Source organism: Sarcophilus harrisii, chromosome 1 (genome assembly GCF_902635505.1).
Source record: "Sarcophilus harrisii chromosome 1, mSarHar1.11, whole genome shotgun sequence".
NCBI lineage: Eukaryota > Metazoa > Chordata > Mammalia > Dasyuromorphia > Dasyuridae > Sarcophilus > Sarcophilus harrisii.
In genome coordinates this window covers 654,871,779-654,891,731 of record NC_045426.1, presented here as the reverse complement: position 1 = coordinate 654,891,731, position 19,953 = coordinate 654,871,779, and the positions used below count along the sequence as shown (strand labels likewise).

Sequence of the window (19,953 nt, the reverse complement as noted above, 5' to 3'; positions counted from 1 at the left end):
GGGATAAGAGAACCTGGTCATTCCAAATGGTTCTAGTCCCCCAGAAAGAATGAGGTTGGGGAGGTTACATTCAGATGTTGGCTACTAGTTTTTCTTACAACTAAAAATTAAATGAATTTCCTAAAGTCAGAGCTAGTAAGTGGCAAAGCTGGAATTTGAAACCTGGCTCTTCTCTCTAAATAGAGTGCTCTTTATAGGACATCATATTGCTAGGCAAATCCCTTATCTTCCCTGAGTTTTGGTTTCCATATTTATAAAATGTGGGCGATGGACTGTGTGATTTCCAAGGTCCATGTCCTGTGTTCAATGATTCATTCTCGTTTTTCCAAGGCTCCCTGGATTCCCCTGAAGAGAACTAGAAACTATGTTTTTCAGAATTTTCTGGTGGGGCAAGAGATCAGAGGCCAGAGACCTTTACTCATACTCTGAACACTGAATCCAGGGCCAACAGCATGGACGCTGGAGGGAGCCAGAATGACAGACTGTCAAATGAATGGGTCCTAATCCTGGGCTCTTGGATCATTGAAACCTCTTCTGCCACATGCCTTGAAACCAGTCATTCAAGCTATTTCTGACTTTTAAGATTAAGACTGTCACTTTAGAAAGTGAAAGGCAAGAGGGACAGGAAGGAGGATTTCCCAGAGTGGTATGATCAGGGGATTTTGGGGAAGCTGGAGTTGCTTAGATATAAGAAAGCCTAAAGCAGCTGGTAAGTGGACAAGCTGAAACCACTGCACTCCTCCTTCTTGGTCTCCTACAGAAGCTCTAAGCTATGGGATCTCCTGCCACCAGGCCCATCCCCGCCATGACTTGGAGGCTGGCTCTGGCTCTGAGCTGGGCCTCCTGTGGACACCAAAGAGTTTGGACAAAAGTAGAAGGTACGTGAGGCAAGTGGGGGGATCTCAGAGGTGGTTTGTAAAAAGTGAGCTGCAGAAAAGAGGCCCTCTTTAATCGGTAGAGAATGGAAGATGTCATAGCAGGAGATAAGATAAAATCCAAGGAACCCTTGTTCTAACTTATCTTTGCCCCCACAATCCTTACACCTTCAAAAAGCAAGGATGAGCAAAGATATGAAATCAAGAATTGTATTTCCTCTTTCCTGATCCCTTCTTCCACCTACCTCTCCTGCAATCCCCTTTTATACACAGCAAGGAGGCCAGTGTCCCTGCATTGTAGAGTACCTGGAAAGAAGAAAGGAGGGGCTGAAAATGCCCAACAGAGAATTTCATATTTGGTCCTAGAGGGGAGAGGGAGCCACTAGAATCATTCAATAATGCAGTGACCTGGTCAGACCTACAGTCTAAGAAGTTCAGTTAGATGACTAAATGGAGGATGGATTGCAGCAGGGAAAGGATTGAAGCAGGGAGACCAAGCAGCTAGCTATTGGAATAATACAAGTGTGATGTTGGGAAGGGGGCTTGCAGCAGCATGATGGCAGTGTCAGAGGCAGCAGTGCCTCATCATATGGAGGAGAAATGTTATAAAGATAGAAACAATAGGATTTAGTGACCAATTGGACATGGAAGGGAGAGTAAGGAGTTAAAGATGACCACTAAGTTGTGAGCAGGGATGATGGTTTGAATGGTGGTTCCTTCTACAGTAATGGGGAAGATAAGAAGAGAAGAGGGAAGGGTTTGGGGAGAAAGTGAGTTCTGTTTTTGACGTGTTGAGTTTAATATGTCTACGAGATATCAGTTTGAGATGTCCAATAAGCAGTGAAGATTCAAGCCTGAAGGTCAGGACAGATGTTAGGGCTGGGCAAACAGATATGGGAATCATTTACACAGAGATGATAATTGAAGGCATGAGTTCATGAGATCACAAAATAAAACAAAATGGCAAGAGGGAAAAGAAACAAAAAAGAGAACCCTGAACAAAGCCATAGGAGGCAGCTTGTTGAGTAGGCTCTATTTGGATATGGATCCAGCAAAGGAGATTGGCCAGACAAATAGGAGGAAGACCAGAGAGAGGTTAGGGTCATGACTTCCTAGAGAGAAGAGACTATCCAGGAGAATAGAGTGATTGGCACTGTCACTGTCTCTGTCCTCAAAGAATTTACATGTTACTATATAATATTACATTCTATTAGAAAATAATAATAAAAACAAACTATCTCACATTTATATAGACCTGTTTGGATCTGTGAACTTATTCTAAAAACACTACATTTCCTTTATAATCCTACAATTTTATTTCATGTCTTTAAAAACATTATTCTAAGAAAGAATCCATAAATTTCACCAGACTTCAAAAGAGGTACATGACACAAACAAGTTTAAGAACTCTCACAATATAGAGATATCCTATCCTAAATATCCTAAATAAATATCCATGATCATTCAAAGAGGGAGAGACTATTTATAAATTTATAAATAACTAAGAGATCAGGAAAGTAGGAGGTGCCAAATGAGTTGAGTCTTAAAAGATGCTCAGGATTTTAAGGAATGGATGTGAGAAAGGAGCATATTCTCCATGTGGGAAACAGCCTATTCTAAGGTATGGAGGACAGAGACAGAACACTGGGTTTGAGCCTTATCAGGGGGCTACTAGTTTGGCTGGAGAGTGAGTGGAGGGGAGTGATAGCATGAAGAGCTTCAAAGGTTCCTGGCCCTATCCTCCCTGTGCCTTTTTCTTTCATCCTTCAGAGTCCCCAAACCCCCTGTCTGTGCAGTGTTGGGCTGTGAGGTATCCCAAAGCCATAGACTGCTCCTGGACCACCAACAAAGCAACAGAGATGACTCCTGAGCCGGATCTGCAAGCCTCATTTATTGCTACTTACAGGTCAATCACAGAATTCTAGAAATTTAGAAGTTTAGTCACTGGATGGGACTACAATGACATATTCCAATTCTCCCCCCCCCCAAAAAAAAAAAACACAAAAAATGTTCCTTATAGGAAGTTATCCAGTTCCTGACAGAACACTTTTAGTGAAAGAAAGCTCATTTTCCATGTGTGTATTTGATTCCCTTGATCCCTCTGATCATTTGGAACTTCTTCCTTATATTAAACTGAAATCTACTTCCATTTCACCAGTTGTTCCTAGTTCTGTCCTTTGAAGCTGGGGAGGACAAATCTGCCTTCTCTTTCACATGACAGGCCTTCAGCTACTCACAAATACCTATCATGTTCTTCCCACTCCCCACCCCCCAATTTTTCTCTTTTCCAGACTAAACATTTCCAGTTAATCCAGTGACTATCCACTATCCTAACCACTTTCCTCTGGATGCACTGAAAGTCACAGAAAGTGGAACTTTAGAACTAGAAGAGTTCTTGAAGATTATTGGTCTAACCTTCATGTTTCAGAAGAGGAAGATAAAATTGAAGTAGGGAGAAGATAGTTCAGTGGCCCAGTAAATAGAGCACCAGGTTTGGAGTCCAAATACTAGATTAAGAAACGATGTGGGCTTGGACAAATCTCTTTAATGCCTGTCTGCTTCAAATATAAAATGGAGATATTAATAGAATCTAAAATTTATAAAGTACTTACACACAGAGTGCCTGTTCCATAGTAAGTAGTATAAATGCTAGCTATTACTAATATTTTGTTGCTATTTTGTGATTTGCCCCAGAATCACACAGAAGCAGGTTTGGAACTTAAGCCTCAATCTCTTAATTCACAATCCAGGTTCTTCCCACTATATACCCCAAGTTCATTTTAAAATTATGATACCTAGACTGGGATAGAAGGAGGGATGTGGGAAATGACATAAATTTGTGGTCCGTCCCTTCCAGTGCAAACTAGAAGATGTTCCTGAATCAGGAACAAGGTAAAGGGGTTACTGAGCTCAGAATCCTGTCTTTTCACATCAGGTTCGGGATGATCACCCAAGGAGAGACACATCCCTGCCTCCAGCCTTCCCCTGAGGCCCAGAGCTGTGTCATCCCCGACATCCAGATGTTCTCCATGATCCCCTACATACTCAATATCACAGTGATCACTCAGCAAGGAACCAGAAGTAAATTGGTCCCCTTCATTGCAGAGCATATAAGTGAGTCCAACCTGGGAATTCCAAATAACATATTAGGAAGTCAGAGCTGAGTATAGGGAATGGGTGCTTAATAGAATATCACATATTCAGTGCTTGACTTTGGGGCAAAGACATAAACTTGGTGGGGAGGATCTTTAAAGTGGGGTTCTGGGTAGCCATGAGAAATAATGTTGTCTTAGGACCCTTCACACCATAACCAATGAGTTTATATCTGGCAGTTAAACCCGACCCCCCGGAATCTATGAGTGTGAGTCCTATCCCTGGCAAGCAACTCCGGGTGCAGTGGGAACCCCCCCATTCCTGGCCTTTCCCCAGGTATTTTCCACTCAAGTACCTGATCCGTTACCAGCGACAGGGGGCCAAGAGATTCCAACAGGTGAGGCCTTGACTGGGACAGAATGGGGCTTTTGAAGCCCAGTATCTCAGAAGGGTGGTTAGAAAGAAGCAGAGCTTCAGAATTCTGGATGCTGCAAGGGTTTCAAATGTTAAAACATATACTTCGGGGTGCAAAGGGTTTTAGAGATAATCTGGTCCAATTCTCTCATCTAACTGGTGGAGGATTTAAAATGCAAGGATATGAAGATATTTTATTCAAGCTCACAGCAGGGTAATGCACGCCAGAAACCAGTTGTCCTGATTCCTAGTTCCAGGCTCTGCCCACCAAGATTACAGCTTCCCTCCATGTTAAGGAAACCTCTCTATCCCTCCCTTTTCTTCAGATGAAGTCCCTCCCTGGGCACTGACCACCCACATTTTGCTCTCAGGTGGGGCCAACTGAGGAAACATTCTTCATCCTGCAAGGCTTGCGCCCCAGGACCCAATACCAAGTACAGGTTGCAGCTGGTGACTTTATGGACTATGGGGAGCTAAGTGCCTGGAGCACTGCAGTGGCTACCACCCATGGCAGCAAGTAGCCTGAATTTGCAGCAACCCCAAATTCAGCTTTTGCAATGGGGCAATGCCCCAGATATTCAGACCTGACAAACCAGTCCCAAGCCTACCTGCGGAATCCTGTCATCTCTGAATCTAGGCCATCCCCTGTGGCTTCTATTGTCCTTCTCTGGTGCTCTGCAGACACTTGTTGGATCAGACCCACCCCCAGAATTGCCAGCTCCTGTCTCATTTTCATGTCCCATAGGCTGTGCCTTTGCCTCTTGGGAGCTGGGCTCTTTGGGCTTCACAGAACACACTCTTCTGAAGATTGGACCTCTTGCAAAAGCCTTCAACGGAGTAACTCCTGCATTCCTCAAAGGACCTCTCTCTAGCCATTGATACTCTGCATGGATTTATTCCTTAATAATATTTATTCTTAACTCACGATCGTCTCCTTATCAGAATCAGTGATTCTGAAACCCACCCCTGCTGTCATTGTACCAAAAAAATTCATAGCCTGTTCCTTTATTCCCATCATCTTCAATTCTATCTCCCAAATGTCTTATGATATTATATGTTCCTCTTCTACTGTGTTCTCTGAAATCCTTACTCTGTTATCAACAAATTTGCTGCCATCTTAAACCTTTTCACGTCTCATTCCTTTCATCTTCTGGCTCTCATGGAGATCTTGTTTCTTCTGATGACATGGCAACCCTAGTCCCCCTTTCCACTTGCACACAAACTCCCTGATTCACTGGGTGTAGTCTGGGGGGCAGAGGTGGTAAGGATATTCTTTGTTCTCCATAATTGTCACTCTTTCTCTAACATCAATTCTCCAAAATATCTCCTCCTTTTAGATTCCTTCAATCCAAATTTATCACCCAAACAAGATTCTAGTATCTGTTATCTACAAACTCCAGAATACTCTTTCCTTCCTCAATGAATTCAGTGGCTGAGTCCTAATTTTCTTTTTACCCCAAGTCCTATATTGAAGGAGATTTCAATATAGTCCCCTTGATAATTCGATACTCTCTCAAACACTCAAACTTCCCTATCCCCCAGCCTACTCATTTGTCATGACCTCCTCCATGACACATCAGCTACACATAGAGATACTCACATATACATTTCCAGCTAAAAAACTCTGAAATTCCTTTAATAGATTATAATCTTTTGCCAGCTCTCTTTCTCTCTGCCTTATGACTTTAACCCTGATCTCCATTCTTACTAATTTCCACTCCTTATATCCTTCAGTTTTGTTCTCACTACCATTAAAACACACTCTGTACTAGCTACACTGCTTCCTTCCCTGTATTGAGTCTCTGGTCAACCACATCATCTCTATATTGTCAGCTTCTCTTCAGTTCCATGTCCCTTTTCCTCCTGCCAATCATGACTTTGCTAAACTCCCGCTTTGCATTATTCCCACCATCTCTGCCTCCATTCCTATTCAAGTGCTGGGGGGAAAAAAATCTCAAAATTATGTTGACTGAGTCCACTCCAAATCTGTGTTACATAATCTTAACTGAGACCTCACTGCAGTGAATCAATCCTTTCCCTAATTGGTGCACTCTCTCCCTTACCACAGTGGCCATTCTAAATCTTTTTATCCCTTTTAAGCCTCCTGTCATATTCCTTTCTTCACACACTATGAGCTAAGGACTTCACGGGTAAAAATGAAGTCATTTGCAGAGTTCTCTCTCTTCTTTCCTCCTTATCTGACATCAATCAAAAGTCCCTCACTAATTCTTCCTTCACCCTTGTCTTATCTGAAGATGTGGCCCTTTCCCCTGCAAAGGCAGACTCTTCTTTATGTCTCCTTGATCCCACTCCATCTCATCTCTCCGGCGGACTGCCCCTCTACCATTCTTACTCACAGGGCTGAGGTCCCACATCTCCCTTCCTCCAGTTTCTATATCTCTCCTCCGCTTCTTGTCTCAATGTTGTGAGAAACCCCTCTATAACTGGCCCCTCCATTTCCTCCTCTCTTCTAAACCCTCTGCGGACCACCTTCTATTCACCCTTCAACTATTTATTGAACCCTAACCCCTCTGCTGACCTCCAGTCCAAAGCCTCCAGCTGCCACCGAACGTCATCCCGCTGAAGGTACTACAGACAGCTTAGAATCAGCATGTCCGAAGGGGAGTCCGTCATTTTCTCTCCCAAACCCTTCCTTTGTCCTAACTTATTCAGTAAAAGCGTCGCTCCTCTCCCAGTCACTTAAGTTCAGAAAACAGGCATTATCCTCAACTCTTCCTCCGCCTCACCCCCGAATCCAGCCACTTTCCAGGTCACGCAGCTGCTCCCTCCATCCCATCTCTCTGTGCATTTCCCTCCCCCTCTAACCCTGCTCCCGGCCCTCAGCAGCGCGCGGCTGGGCTGTCACAGTATGCGACATTTGGTCTCCCTGCTTCAGATTTCCTTTCATTCCGGATCGTCCTCCCCTCAGTCATCAAGCGCGTCTTCCCACGGCACAGGCTTGCCGCCCACCACCCCCCTCTCGGTGAGGCGGTCTCCCTGGGAACGGCAGAATCACGTAGAAAGCCCCGGGCTGGGGGAGCGCGCTTTGCCACCGCATCCCCGCGCCCGACGCCGTGTCGCCCCGGTCCCCCGGGCTGCCTTTGGGCCTCGGCTCCAAAGGGAGGCTGCCGCTCTCCCGCAGATAACCTCTGTTTCTGTCGTCCACGTCTTGTAGATACACAAGGTCTGAGAACGGCCTCCGCGCTTAGGCTGTGACCTCCTTGCAGACGGGGGTCCTGCAGCTTTCGTTGCACCCCCAGAGCGAAGCCTTAGTAAAGCTGCTTGACTGACTGACTGACTGACTGACTGACGGACTCCTCCCCAGGATTCCGTCTTTAGCCTATGGATCCTGGGCTTCAAGTTCACGCTTCGCTCGCAAGGGGTCAGGAGGAAGAGGAGGGAAGGGAGGGAAAGAATAGGAGAAGCCTCATAGAACGGGGACTGTCAGCCCAGGAAAGGAGCGTCGATCAATTCCACCCGTTTAATTGACGGGAAAACTGAGGCCCAGGGAGGGGAAATGAACTTCCCCAAGTTCGATCACACAGTGAGATCGCGTCTCCTAACCCCTTAAATGGCCCAGAGAGTGCTTCGGGGGCCCAGCCAGAGGAGAATTTAATCAATAAATGGCGGGAGGCACACGCGCATGCGCACAAAGTAGGCACGAAAGCGCCGGGGATCGGGGCCGGGCAGGGCCGGACTTCCTTCTCTGGTCCCGGGAACCTTCGCAGCGGCGAGGCCGAGGCGCCGTCGGACCCCATAAGGAAAAGAACCATCTGTAAAGGACGTGAGGGGGAGGGAGAAAGAACGGGGCCTGCGTCGCAGGAAGGGGCGGGCCGTAGCACCCTCGGCCAATAAGAGCGGTGGGCCCGGTTCGTGTTTCCCGGAAGTGGGCTGTGCGGGTTGGGAGAGCCGCTGTGCCGCGGCCAGTTCCCGAAACAGTTGGGGAGTTGGGGACTGCGGAGTGGGCTCCGTGAAGTGGCGCCAAGATGTCTGAGAGAAAAGTCTTGAATGTGAGTAACACGCGGGTAGCAGGAGCCCCAGACCCGGGTCCTCCGACCTCCGTCCTCCCTAGGCCCGCACTGCGCGGCTCCTCCCCCAAGTCCCCCCCCCTGCCGGGGATGGCGCCCCCCCTGGGTGGGGCGCGGGAACCGCAGGCGGCTCGCTGTGGATGGGGCGGGGGGGGGAGGGGGGGGGGGGGGGGGGGGGGGGAGCGAGGGGGGGGGGCGTGGTGCCGTCCGGGGCCGTCAGCTCCGAGTGCTCCTTCATTCATTCAGGAACATGGATTTGGCGCCTGCTGTGCCCCAGGCACCTGCGGAGCGCTGTGATTACCGAAAAAAAAAAAACAAACCAAAAAAAAAACAGTGTCTGCTTAAAGCAGCTAACGCTCCAAAGCAGGGGGTGGGGGTCAAACCAATAGAGGATATTAAGTAAACACCGGGTAAATGGGGAGTCGTTTGCAGAGGAAAGGGGCTGGAATTAAGAGGGTTGACGGGGCCCAAGGGGAGAGCCAGGCCCGTGGTAGCCACCGGGCTCAGGTGTGATCCCACCTGCGTCGTACCTCATCCCAGCGCCAGAAGCCCACGTTTTCTGCGCGAGGTTTCTTGCGTTGGACTGCATCCTTTCACGTTGCCAAGGGGTTCTCAAGCCTTTCCTGGTCGTACTCTCAGTTTTCCGGGGCGAGGGGGAGGTTGCCCCCGTCCTGAGAGCATCCTTGTTCCCTTTCACCCCTCCCCAAGAAGTTGCTGGGGTGCTTATGAGCAGCAGCTTTCTTAATGTTTCTCCCCACAAAGTTCTCCCTCTGTTGACTGAGCTTTCCGATATTCTCCCTTTAGTTTTCATTCTCATCTATAAAATGAGAGACTTGGCTACATGGCCTTTAAGGCTCCTTCCATCTCTAAGCCTTTGATCCCATCATCTTTTGGTTTTTCTCCTTTTTAACCTCTTCTCTCCATCTTCCTACCCCCGCCCCCATCTTCCTTTTCTTTCCTTACATTTTATCCCCAAACTAGTGTGCCTTCCAGTCCTCCTGATATATTTCCTTCTTGGCTGGTCTTTATGATCCTCTTCACTATATAAATACCCCCTCTTTGAGATTTTCCTCTAATAATACAACATACACACCTTCTCTTTTTTCTTGCTTTTTTCCTGCTGTATTCCTCCGTTTGAGAATGGGAGTCCAAGCTCGCCTTCTCTGGATCATTACCTCTCTTTATCTTGTTCACAGAAATACTATCCACCGGATTTTGATCCATCAAAAATCCCTAAGCTCAAGCTACCCAAAGATCGGCAATATGTGGTGAGACTGATGGCCCCATTCAATATGAGGTGAGAATACAGTGGAATGTATACTTATTGTGTATCTAATTTATATTTTAATATATTTAACATCTACTGGTCATCCTGCCATCTGGGGGAGGGGGTGGGGGGAAGGAGGGGAAAATTGGAACAAGAGGTTTGGCAATTGTCAATGCTGTCAAGTTATCCATACATATAACCTGTAAATAAAAGGCTATTAAATAATAATTTAAAAAAAAAGAGAGAGAGAGAATACAGTGGAATCCCTTCCCTGAAATATATAGGAAAGTGCTAATAGCTAAAGAATTCTACCTAGCCACCTCTGGCTTTGAAGGCCAGAAAAGGTTGATATGGGGAAATCATAGATATATTGCCCCCCAGAAATCCTCAAAAACAGAACTTCATTATCTGGGGTCTATGAATTTCTTTTAAAAAATATTTTGATAACTGTATTTCAATAGAAATGCTTTCTTCCAGCATGGAATTAGTCTGGACCAGTTTATGGGGAAGGAGGTAGAGAAAACAGTTTTCTTTCCCATCAGGTAGAGGTATTTCATAACTGACTTAGGGAGTGATTCCTATTTCCTTCTTTTTCTTTTTCCAGATGTAAGACATGTGGTGAATATATTTATAAAGGCAAGAAATTCAATGCCCGGAAGGAGACAGTGCAGAATGAGCTATATCTGGGACTCCCAATTTTTCGTTTCTATATCAAGTGTACCCGGTGTTTAGCTGAAATCACCTTCAAAGTAAGTTATTAAAAATCTTTTATACACACACAAATATTTTATTAGAAATGTAACTTGGAACAATACAAACAACTAAATTTAGTGACTATTTACAATAAATTGAATAATTTCAATGCATAAAATAATGTATCATTTTTTTCAGTCATTCATTCTATGTCAGAATTTTTTGACATTTATTCCCAATCATTTTTTCTCTTATATGGGAGTAGTTATTTTATACCTAATTCTTCTGGTTCTGCTCTAGTTTCATTCTATTATTTTAGAAAGCCCTTTCTAAGAAGGGTATTAGAACTTTGTAAAAAAAAATTATATTTGTTTGTTAAAATGTATCACCATGTACTTGGAAGTATGAAAGAATGCTAATCACCAAATTTAATTATGAATTATACCACATATGCTTTTCCAAGTATATTCACTGGGAAAAGCATTCAAAAAGAATAATGCATAACTTCCTTAAATCATGAGATTTTAGATTCTGGACTTCATCAAATACAGGTCAATAGGTTTGTTGAAGACAGAAAATATTAAACATGAAGTGGAGGATATAGTGGTCTAGGGCTTGTTTGAAATGATCCATCCTCTTATACCCTTAAAATATTCTTAATTCTGATACTTCTTTCAAGTGAGAACACCTTTACTAATCAGTCATTCAAGAACATTGAACTAAATAAGAACAACCTAGGCAACCAAGTTTCAGAAAGAATAGAATACGTTAAGCCACTGTATTGATCAAATGAAGTGATACTATACAGGAAGTATGTTGATTTTGGCTGAAGAAACTCAGTTATATCTGTGAATTTTGCATAGAAGAGCAAGCCAGTTTAGAACCCAGTTTTTAGTCCCTGTCCTGTTCCAGCCAAATCCCTGAAAGGAAATCATTTTGAGGAATGATAGACAGAGGAGAGCCTCTGTTTCCTCTCCCCTCATCTGGAAGTTGTAAACTTCAAAAGGATTCCATGAACACTCTAAGATTCTAGCATCCTGGAATAACTGATGTCAGTGTCTACATTAGGAACTGAGGATAAAATAGACACTGACGTGTATAGGTTGATCATATAACCCTCCTTCCTTCCCCCCTCCCAGTTCAGTTAACTCTAGTGGTTCCTTATTACCTAGAGGATCAAATATAAACTCTTCGGTCATTTAAAACCCTTATATCTTGCTCCTTCCCATCCTCCCAGTCTTATACTTTACCCCTCCATACCCTCTACAAACCAGTTGCTTGTCCTACTTGCAGTTCCTTGAAGGCAGTCCTTCACCTACATTTTCTTGCCTTTGTACTGACTCTTCCCCAGAACTGGAATGCTCTGTCCCTAACCTCCTACTCTTGCTTTCTCTGGCTTCCTCCAAGACTCCCACCTTCTACAGAAGGCATTCCTTAGCCCTCCTTCCTTCTATCTCCACCCCCAACTACTAATAGTTTTCCTTCTGAAACTATCTTCTGTCTATTCTATTTTATAGATACTTAGTTATATTCTTGTTGTTTTCTGTATTAAAATATATGTTCCTTGAAGGCAGATATTATTGTTATGCTTTTATTTGTATCACCAGTACTCAGCCCTAAGTGTAGTAATTACTTAGTGCTTTAGTAGGCTGTCAATAAATGCTTATTGGTTGACTGAGTAAATGTTTATTGACTGACTTTCCAGATTTCTTTATACTCTTCTTGCTTGTGTGTTTCTTGAATTCTAGCATTCTATTGTACCACAGTTAATTATCTAGTCTAGTCAAGTTAACAGGCAGCTTTTAAGTGCTTACTACATATCAGGCACTATATTTAACTTTGGGAATAAAAACCTAAGTAAAAAAAGAAAGACATTTCCTGCCCTCAAGGAGAGGGAAGACAGCACATAAAAGGGAGCTGGAAAAGATGAAGTGCAGGCAGGGAAAAGGTATATAGAGGTGTCATGGTAGCAAAGTCCCAAGTCTAAAGCCAGAGGAGAAATGAAAGGTAGTACTTCCTTCATGAAAGTGGAGGTTTTGCTATATTGTTGAATAGATTGCTTCCACTTTTTAAAAATCACATACAATGCTACTAGAAAAATCTTTGAATATAGAACTATTTTGTTTTTTGTAACATTTTCAAGATATATTCCAAGATCATGAGTCTTAACCTACCCTGATAGGCCCCCTACAGCTACTTAAATTAATCTCCTGGATCTTTTGTAAATTTTCAAGCTGGTAAAGGCAAGACTACCTCTGAGAAAAAGAATGAGAGGCAACTAATTACATTCCCTTGACTGTCAGATGTCTCAAGAAGGCCATGGGTCAGACATACAGCTTTGTGTATATCCCTTCCCTGCCCTTTGGATGGTTTAGAACATCCTTACAAAAGCTTTCTACTTACTTAGACTGGCTAGCCTGTGTTTTTTTCTCATAGAATGAACTGATCAATACTTAGTATTTCCAGATCCCAAGGCCAAAAGTTGTGGGAAATGCAGTGGTGCATGAGACAGTTTCTACCATCATAGAATTTATTGATACTAATAAAATTATTCATACTCTTGCTCATATACTATTTTATGGTTTGTAAAGTGCTTCCTTTACAATAAGTCTGTGAGCTCAGCATGTGCAAATTTTATTCCCATTTTCAAGATGAGAAAACTGAAGCTGAGAGGAATTGTGGCTTTTTGAGTTTCCCAGCAAAGAAATATGAAAGCCAGTCCTGAAGCCCTTTGGCTCTGTGTCCAGTGTTCTTTCCACTGTCTCATAAAATGAGAAATAAGGAAACTGTAACATCAGATCCAGTCAGGCATGGCCTGAAATAACTGTTTACATCATTATCTGTGGCCTTTTCTTTCCTAACTCATTCTGAAATGGAATTGTTCCTGATCATCAGCCTCACTGGATGAGGTTCCTGATGGCTACCTAGGTTTGGGTTCGACCAATTGGGTTTTCTTATGGCTTCTCTTTCATTTGACAACCACATAATAGCAGCTTATAAGTCAGATCGCTTTTGACCCAAAGCCTGCATTCATATAAAACTGATGTCTTTACCTCCAGACAGACCCTGAGAACACAGATTATACCATGGAGCATGGAGCCACCCGGAACTTCCAGGCTGAGAAACTACTGGAAGAGGAAGAAAAAAGGGTACAGAAGGAAAGAGAGGATGAAGAATTAAATAATCCTATGAAGGTAATATAATATCAGTTCCTCACATTGCCTTTTTATCTTGAGCTTTATAGAACACTTTCTTCACACCAGAGGTAAATAGCATAAATATTATTAATCTGGTTTTAGAGATGAGGAGGCTGCTACTGGGGCAGAAGTGACTTGTTCACAGTGATATAGAAAGCTAATAAGTGTCAGCACTAGTGTTTGGCTCCAAGTCTCTCTTTTTCCTGGCTTGGAGCATTCTCCAGGGTTCTTTGCTTGAGGTGGCAGTGCCCTGGGCAGCCCCTTTCATGTGGCAGCTGGTAGTCCCAGAGCCAGAAGGCAGAAGCCCCAAGCACCTGCACCAAGACCCTCGCAGGGTATGTTCTGAGGCTCGCTCCTTCTCTCACATTCTGGATTCTGTGTCCCAGAGTCCCTTCCAGTTTTCATCTTATGTTGCCAGGAAATAGTGAGAGGGAGTGATGATGATGATGAGAGTAACTGGCATTTGTAAACTTTAAATTATACAGGATGCTTTACATAGATATTATCGAAAGTTCAACAGGAATTCTGTCAGCTTTGTAAATGAAGAAACTGAAGCTTAGCCATGTGTAGTGCCCAAGGAGACATGGCCTTCAAGCATCAAAGGAGGGATTGGAACCCAGGCCCTCCTGACTTTAAGTCCAGCATCAAGGTGGAGATGTGATGCCAAGGGCTCTGGATCCTGGGCAGTCGAGAAGACAAGATGTAGCCCCAGAACCAAACTGCAGTCCTGCATTTGTCCCCATTACAACACTGGGAAGCCAGTGATGCAAGTATTAGCATGAGAAAACTGAGGCTGAGACATTTGGGCACAGTACCAGGAGCCCAGCTGGCCCCGAGTCTCATTCTGTGCCCGTCCCCTCCCCTGCCTCTTCCCCCCAGGTGCTGGAGAACCGGACCAAGGACTCCAAGCTGGAGATGGAGGTCCTGGAGAATTTGCAGGAGCTGAAGGAACTCAACCAGCGCCAGGCCAATGTGGACTTTGAGGCGATGTTACAGCAGCACCGCGTGTCTGAGGAAGAGAAGCGCCAGAGAGAGCAGGAGGAGGACCAGAGGGAAATGGAGTAAGTGTAAGGGGGAGGAGGATGAGGGGAGGTACATATTTTGGGAAGGACATTGAGAGTCTAGGGATGGGGAACAGAGGAAGGTGATGTCGACACAGGGGGTGGCCCTGGAGGTCTTAAATCAGAGGCTTGATGTCCTTTTGTGAGGAATGTTGTAAGATGCTTATTTGTGTTTCTGTAATATTTTAATGTTTACAAAATACAGTTCTTACATGGCCAAGATGTCAGTAGTTTGTGTTATTATGCCCATCTTACAGATGAGGAAACTAAGCTAAGACTGTGTAAGTGTCTTGTCTGTAGTCACATGGTCACCCCGCTGGTAGGTGTAAGGGAACTTGAAGCCAGTGGGACTTTTTCCAGGGCCTTTCCTCATCACTGTACCACTGCTAGGAGACTGCTAAGGTCTTTGCCAACTTTTGAGATTCTAGTTTTCCAAGAGAGATTACATAACTTACTGGTGGTTTCCAGACCACACAAGGGGTCTGGAATAGAAGTGACCCTGGGAGCCCTAGAAGATTTTATCCCTTACAAGTAGAGAGTTGTTAGCAGGGATAGAAGCAAAGTTGTCCCTTAATGGGAGTGTGGCAGGAAGATTGGAAAGAAAAACCATTCTACTTTAAAGAGACTTGAGGGAACAGGGAGATAGCCAGCCAGCCAGGAGGATGTGGCTCACTCATTGCTAAATTGTAAATGCTCTTTAAGAGATCCACCTTCTTTCTGTTATCATCTCATCTACCCTGAGCAGGGGTAGACAACCAAGATGTAGTTACCACCGAGTAGCTACAAAGTTGCTTTTTGTTGTCTTCAGTATTTGTATTCCTTGCAAGCCTCAGCTCATTCTGCACTGTAACATTTTTAACATTTCTGGGGAGCCTCACCACTTTTGTATTCATATTCACTTACTTGCCCTTTCTTTAATTTTCTGTATATTAAAAAAAATCCGATTCTCGATGCATGCACATTGCTCGCTTTTAGAGTTTCCCTTCTTCTTCCTCATTAGGATAATTTGTGTTCTTTCTTGAGAGCCTCCCAGTCCTCTTGAGTGAACTTTATCTGTAGAATCTTTAGGCCATAGGATTCTACCTCTTTATAATAATTCTTTGAAATTGGGTATTCTCAGTTGTCTGTGGTGACCCTAGGTCTTAGTTATCCCAGCTCAGAAATAGATACAAATGAGTGTTTCCTCCATTTTTTTTCTCCCCACACCCATATACCCCTTAATATTTTGACAAATTCATAAAATGAAAATGACTGGGGATCCTAGCTGAGATCCCAGCCTCCAGAGCAAGCCCTACCACAGACTCTCCAGCCTGCCCTTTCCTCAGTATGATTGTCACCCCTTCTTCTGAGGACAGAAAGAACCCAGGATGTGAAGGGCTGTTAGGAAACCCATCTGGGAATGCCTCCTTGATGTTCCACAATGTCATGGTGATAGACTGTGTGGGAAGCAGCTCTGGAGCCCATTCTCTTCAGGAGGAAATGGAAAGGGAATAGCTTTGGGGGTCACTGAGGGAAAGAGGAGCACTGTCCGTGGTCACTGACTAATGAGAGGCCGCCTCTGAAGTCATAGCTCGGACTCCCAAGGAGCAGCCAGGAGGCCCTCACCAACCACGGTCTATCCCACAGGGCCATGATGGAGCAGGCTCGGAGACGGCGACTTATCGAAGACTCGGACTCTGATGAGGAGCCCGCCCTCACGCCTTCCCAGCTGCCCACTCGGGGCGCTCCCACAGCCATCTTAGAGGAGGTAAGGTCTGGGTCTCCTCCCTGCCCACCAGCGGTCACTGTGTGGCTGCTCTGGGCACCCAGACTTCGTCCTTGGGGCCAGTGAGGAATTTAGGCCATGTGGAGGTGGCCGCCAGCCAGAGCAGTCAGCAAACATTTATTCAAAGCTCTATTGTGTTCCAGGCACAGTGTTGACCATTGGGGACATAAAGACAAGGAAGAACAGGTATGGCTGCGCCATAGAGAGCATGGAAGGGACAGTATCAAAAGACTGAACAGGCATGAGAGGGCCAGGCTGTGGGGAACCTTAAACACCCGGCAGGAGTTTCTATATGACCCTGGTGGTAATGGGGAGCACTGTACTCACTGAGCAAGTCTGGGGAGGAAAGAGCAATTTGGCTCTTCCTTCCCACCCTCCCCATTCAGGTCCCTCCTAGACTTAGTGTCCTCTGGTGGCTGCTAGGGAAGATACCTGCTGTTCTCTCCAGGTCTTCTTCCTAGGCCAGGGCTTTCACCTGTATCACTGCCATCCTGGAGCTTTGATGAACGTGCTTCCTGAGTGGCCAGCCTTGTGAGGGTTTCTCAGGAAGTGATTTGGGAGAATTTGCTCCCTTTCATGCCTCTGAGTAAGAAGTCATTGAAAACTGAGCCAGAATGGACTGTCGGCTTCATAGCCTAGACTCTCCATGGGCAGGATGCATTACTCAGAAAGAATGCACTCCTTTTGAGTGACCACACCAAAGGCTGGGCATGGTAATCATGGCTGCCATTTGTATAGCACTTTAAAGTTTACAAAGGCCCTGTGTGCTATCTCAAGAAAGGATTAAGCACTAGTTAATTCCAAATGAAAGGGTAATTCTTGAGTTTTTAGGAATTTTTGAGAATAGACTGCCTCATTGCTCTCTTCTTCTCCCTCAGGTCCCTCAATTGAAAAAGCAAAAGTTGGAGAGCTGGGAACGAAGCGTTGGTGCACTGGGCAGCAAGTCAAAGCTGGCAGGCCTGGTTGTGGCAAAGAAGGCAGCTGCCCAGAGACCCAGCAGCAGCAATGGGCACATAGTCGTGGCCTCTTCCAGCACAGGTAATGGGCTCCAGTGTCACAAAAGTCCCTTAGCCACTGGAGAAAAAATGTCATTGGCAGTTAGAAGTGGAGGACCATCTGAGGTCAGAGCCAACTCTGCTGCTTGCTAGCTGTGTGACCTTTATTTATAAAGGCCTCAGTTTTCTCGACTATAGAATGAAGAATTTGATCTAATCCAGGAAGTCTTAATTTATTTTGTGTCTTGGATCCCTTTGGAATATATCCAGTCATATCTGTGGTCCCCTCTTTTGGAAAAAAAATTTTAAAATAATTGAAGGAAATGCTAAATTTCATGTAGAGGTTAGGGAAAATGTAGATCTAAACATTTTTTGGATACAAGTTCATGGATCCTCTAAAAATCTATGAACTCTAGGTTAAGCCTCCTAGGTTTAGATGGTCTGCAAGATCCTGTTCTCTGAATTTTATACGATTTTCAAATTCTTGGTCTGTATCCTATTTGCTGAAGAAACAAGAAGTGTCTTTCAAGCAGCCACTAGGGGGCAAAGGATGCCCATGCAGGTGCAGAGAATAGCTTTGTTTCTGATCCTTGATTCTCTTTGTACCCCAGAGTCAGATTGAGGAGAGAAGCTCATTCTGAAGATGTGGGGGGGTGGGGAAGGAGGAAGTAGTTATTTAGGTTTTCCTGCTCTGCTGAAGCATCCGTGACTGTGGAGCACTGGGAACCCAGTGTGGGGGAGGGCTCAACCAAGTTGACCCCAACCTGTCTTTGTAGGCGTACCACAGAGTTTGAAGGAGACCAGTTCGTCGCCCAGGACCCCCAATGCCTCATCCCTGAGCCAGCTGGGGGCCTACTCAGACAGTGAAGATAGCAGCAACAGCAGTTGAAGCCTTCATCCCTCCCCTTGGAGGGAGGCCCCAGACACTTAATGGCCCCTCCCCCCTGGGGCCAAACCCCGGAGTCAGGCTGCAGTGGGTTTATTTCTTTGTTCAGTGAGCCCAGCAATGTGAAGAGGAGGACTGGATGGGAACAACACTGCCAGATCCTCTGACTAGTGAGCTCACTGTGCTTTCCCACTTCTCAGCTGCCCAAGACCTGGCTGCTCCTCTCCTCTCCAGGCCCATAGACTTTGGGAGGATTCAGTGTTGTAACACTCTTCCCTCCTTAGGGAGTGGCAACTGAAAATTCCATCCATTCCTAGCCTAGTGCCCTCCAGGAGATCAGGGGTGATCTTACAGAAGATATTGGGACTCAGCCTTGCTTCCTTTGGCCCAGCCCCTCGTGCTCATCAAGCCCGGATGATCAAAGCAGAATCACTGCGGAAGCAGAGTTGCCTCTTGCCATCTTTGGAACTTGAGGGCTTTTTTCTCCTTGATGGGGCTAGAATTCATTTTTTCTGTTGCTAGTATGTCATGGTCACATACCCCAGAGAATGGAGCTTGAACCTTTGGGAATTGAATTATGAGATATATGATGCTGTATCACAATGGACATCTTTTTCCCTCTACCTCCTTCCTTCCCAGACCTAAGTAACATATGGGGGCAGATCCTAAGACCAACCATGCAGCTACTGACCAGATTAGGCCAACCTAAAAGTCCTGTCCCCATTATCCCTGCTCCTCTTACCCACCTCCCACCCCCTGAATCCTACCAGCTCCACCTGATTTGTATCTATAAGTCATTATCTTAACCAAATAAAGAAAACCGAATGGACTGGTGATTATGCTGATCTTGAGCCTTAAATTTCTTGATCATCACTAAGGGAGGGAGGCAGCATGGGGTAGTTATCAGGGGCTTACTGTTCTGGTGGGCACTGGAGCAGATGCAGAGGTCCCTGTCATCTCTGAGCTACTGCAGTTCTTTCATAGTCCTTCACTCCTCCTTTGGCTGGGAACAAGACTATTGATAGACTATTGACTTTGAGCAAAGCATATCACCTTAACTAGAAAATGAGAAAGTTTTATTGGGTAATTTCTAAGGTGTCTCCCAGCCTTAAAAGGCTCTGATAATGTGAAGAAGTAGGGTTTGGATCCCGTAAGTTTAGCAGGTCTGAAACCTGCCCTCAGGCTCCTGCAGCAGGAGGTTGAGGCAGAGTTGCCTCCCAACCCCATTATCTCAGCTGGTAGTTCTGCTGTCCTACACTTAGCCAACCACCCTATAGGGGAATGACTGGTGAATGGTGGTTGTACCCTCTTCTTCTCAGTGGGGTCCTTGTTATTTCACAGCAGGACTCGGCAGAGTAGTCTAGCCTCATCCATCAGAGGGCTATGGTCTGTGTCTTCCATGAGTTCTTTGCGTGCAAGGAATCATTGTTAACAGCTGGGGTGTGGGAAGCCTTAAATGGAAGGTCCTGATTTGGCATGACAAGGGAATGGGCTGGGGTGGGAGTGGGACCTGCCCAGTCCCACACACATACCTCCTTATTCCACCAAAGGTCTGCCCAGCCTCCCGGGGCATCAGGTTCATGTAATTAGGCACCGAAGTGGTCTCCAGATTTGGAGTCAGGAGATAGGCTCTGCAGCCCTGGCTTTGCTGAATACTAGCTTTTTGGCCTTAGATAAGT

The 19,953-nt window shown here is 45.3% G+C and overlaps 2 protein-coding genes across 2 annotated transcripts; both read left to right on the top strand.

The window, feature by feature from the left end:
- Window positions 1-392: 392 nt before the first annotated feature.
- EBI3 (Epstein-Barr virus induced 3) lies at window positions 393-4,903 on the top strand. The gene is made up of 5 exons (XM_003760594.4): window positions 393-878; window positions 2,646-2,781; window positions 3,811-3,989; window positions 4,208-4,365; window positions 4,754-4,903. The coding sequence occupies exons 1-5, from the start codon at window positions 773-775 to the stop codon at window positions 4,901-4,903; spliced, it is 729 nt and encodes a 242-aa protein (XP_003760642.2). The 5' UTR covers window positions 393-772.
- Window positions 4,904-8,241: 3,338 nt separating this feature from the next.
- YJU2 (YJU2 splicing factor homolog) lies at window positions 8,242-19,272 on the top strand. The gene is made up of 8 exons (XM_003760580.4): window positions 8,242-8,392; window positions 9,607-9,707; window positions 10,282-10,426; window positions 13,430-13,564; window positions 14,447-14,628; window positions 16,255-16,375; window positions 17,272-17,431; window positions 18,165-19,272. Exons 1-8 carry the CDS (start codon window positions 8,369-8,371, stop codon window positions 18,275-18,277), a joined length of 981 nt encoding a protein of 326 aa, XP_003760628.2. The 5' UTR covers window positions 8,242-8,368; the 3' UTR covers window positions 18,278-19,272.
- The last annotated feature ends 681 nt before the right edge of the window (window positions 19,273-19,953 follow it).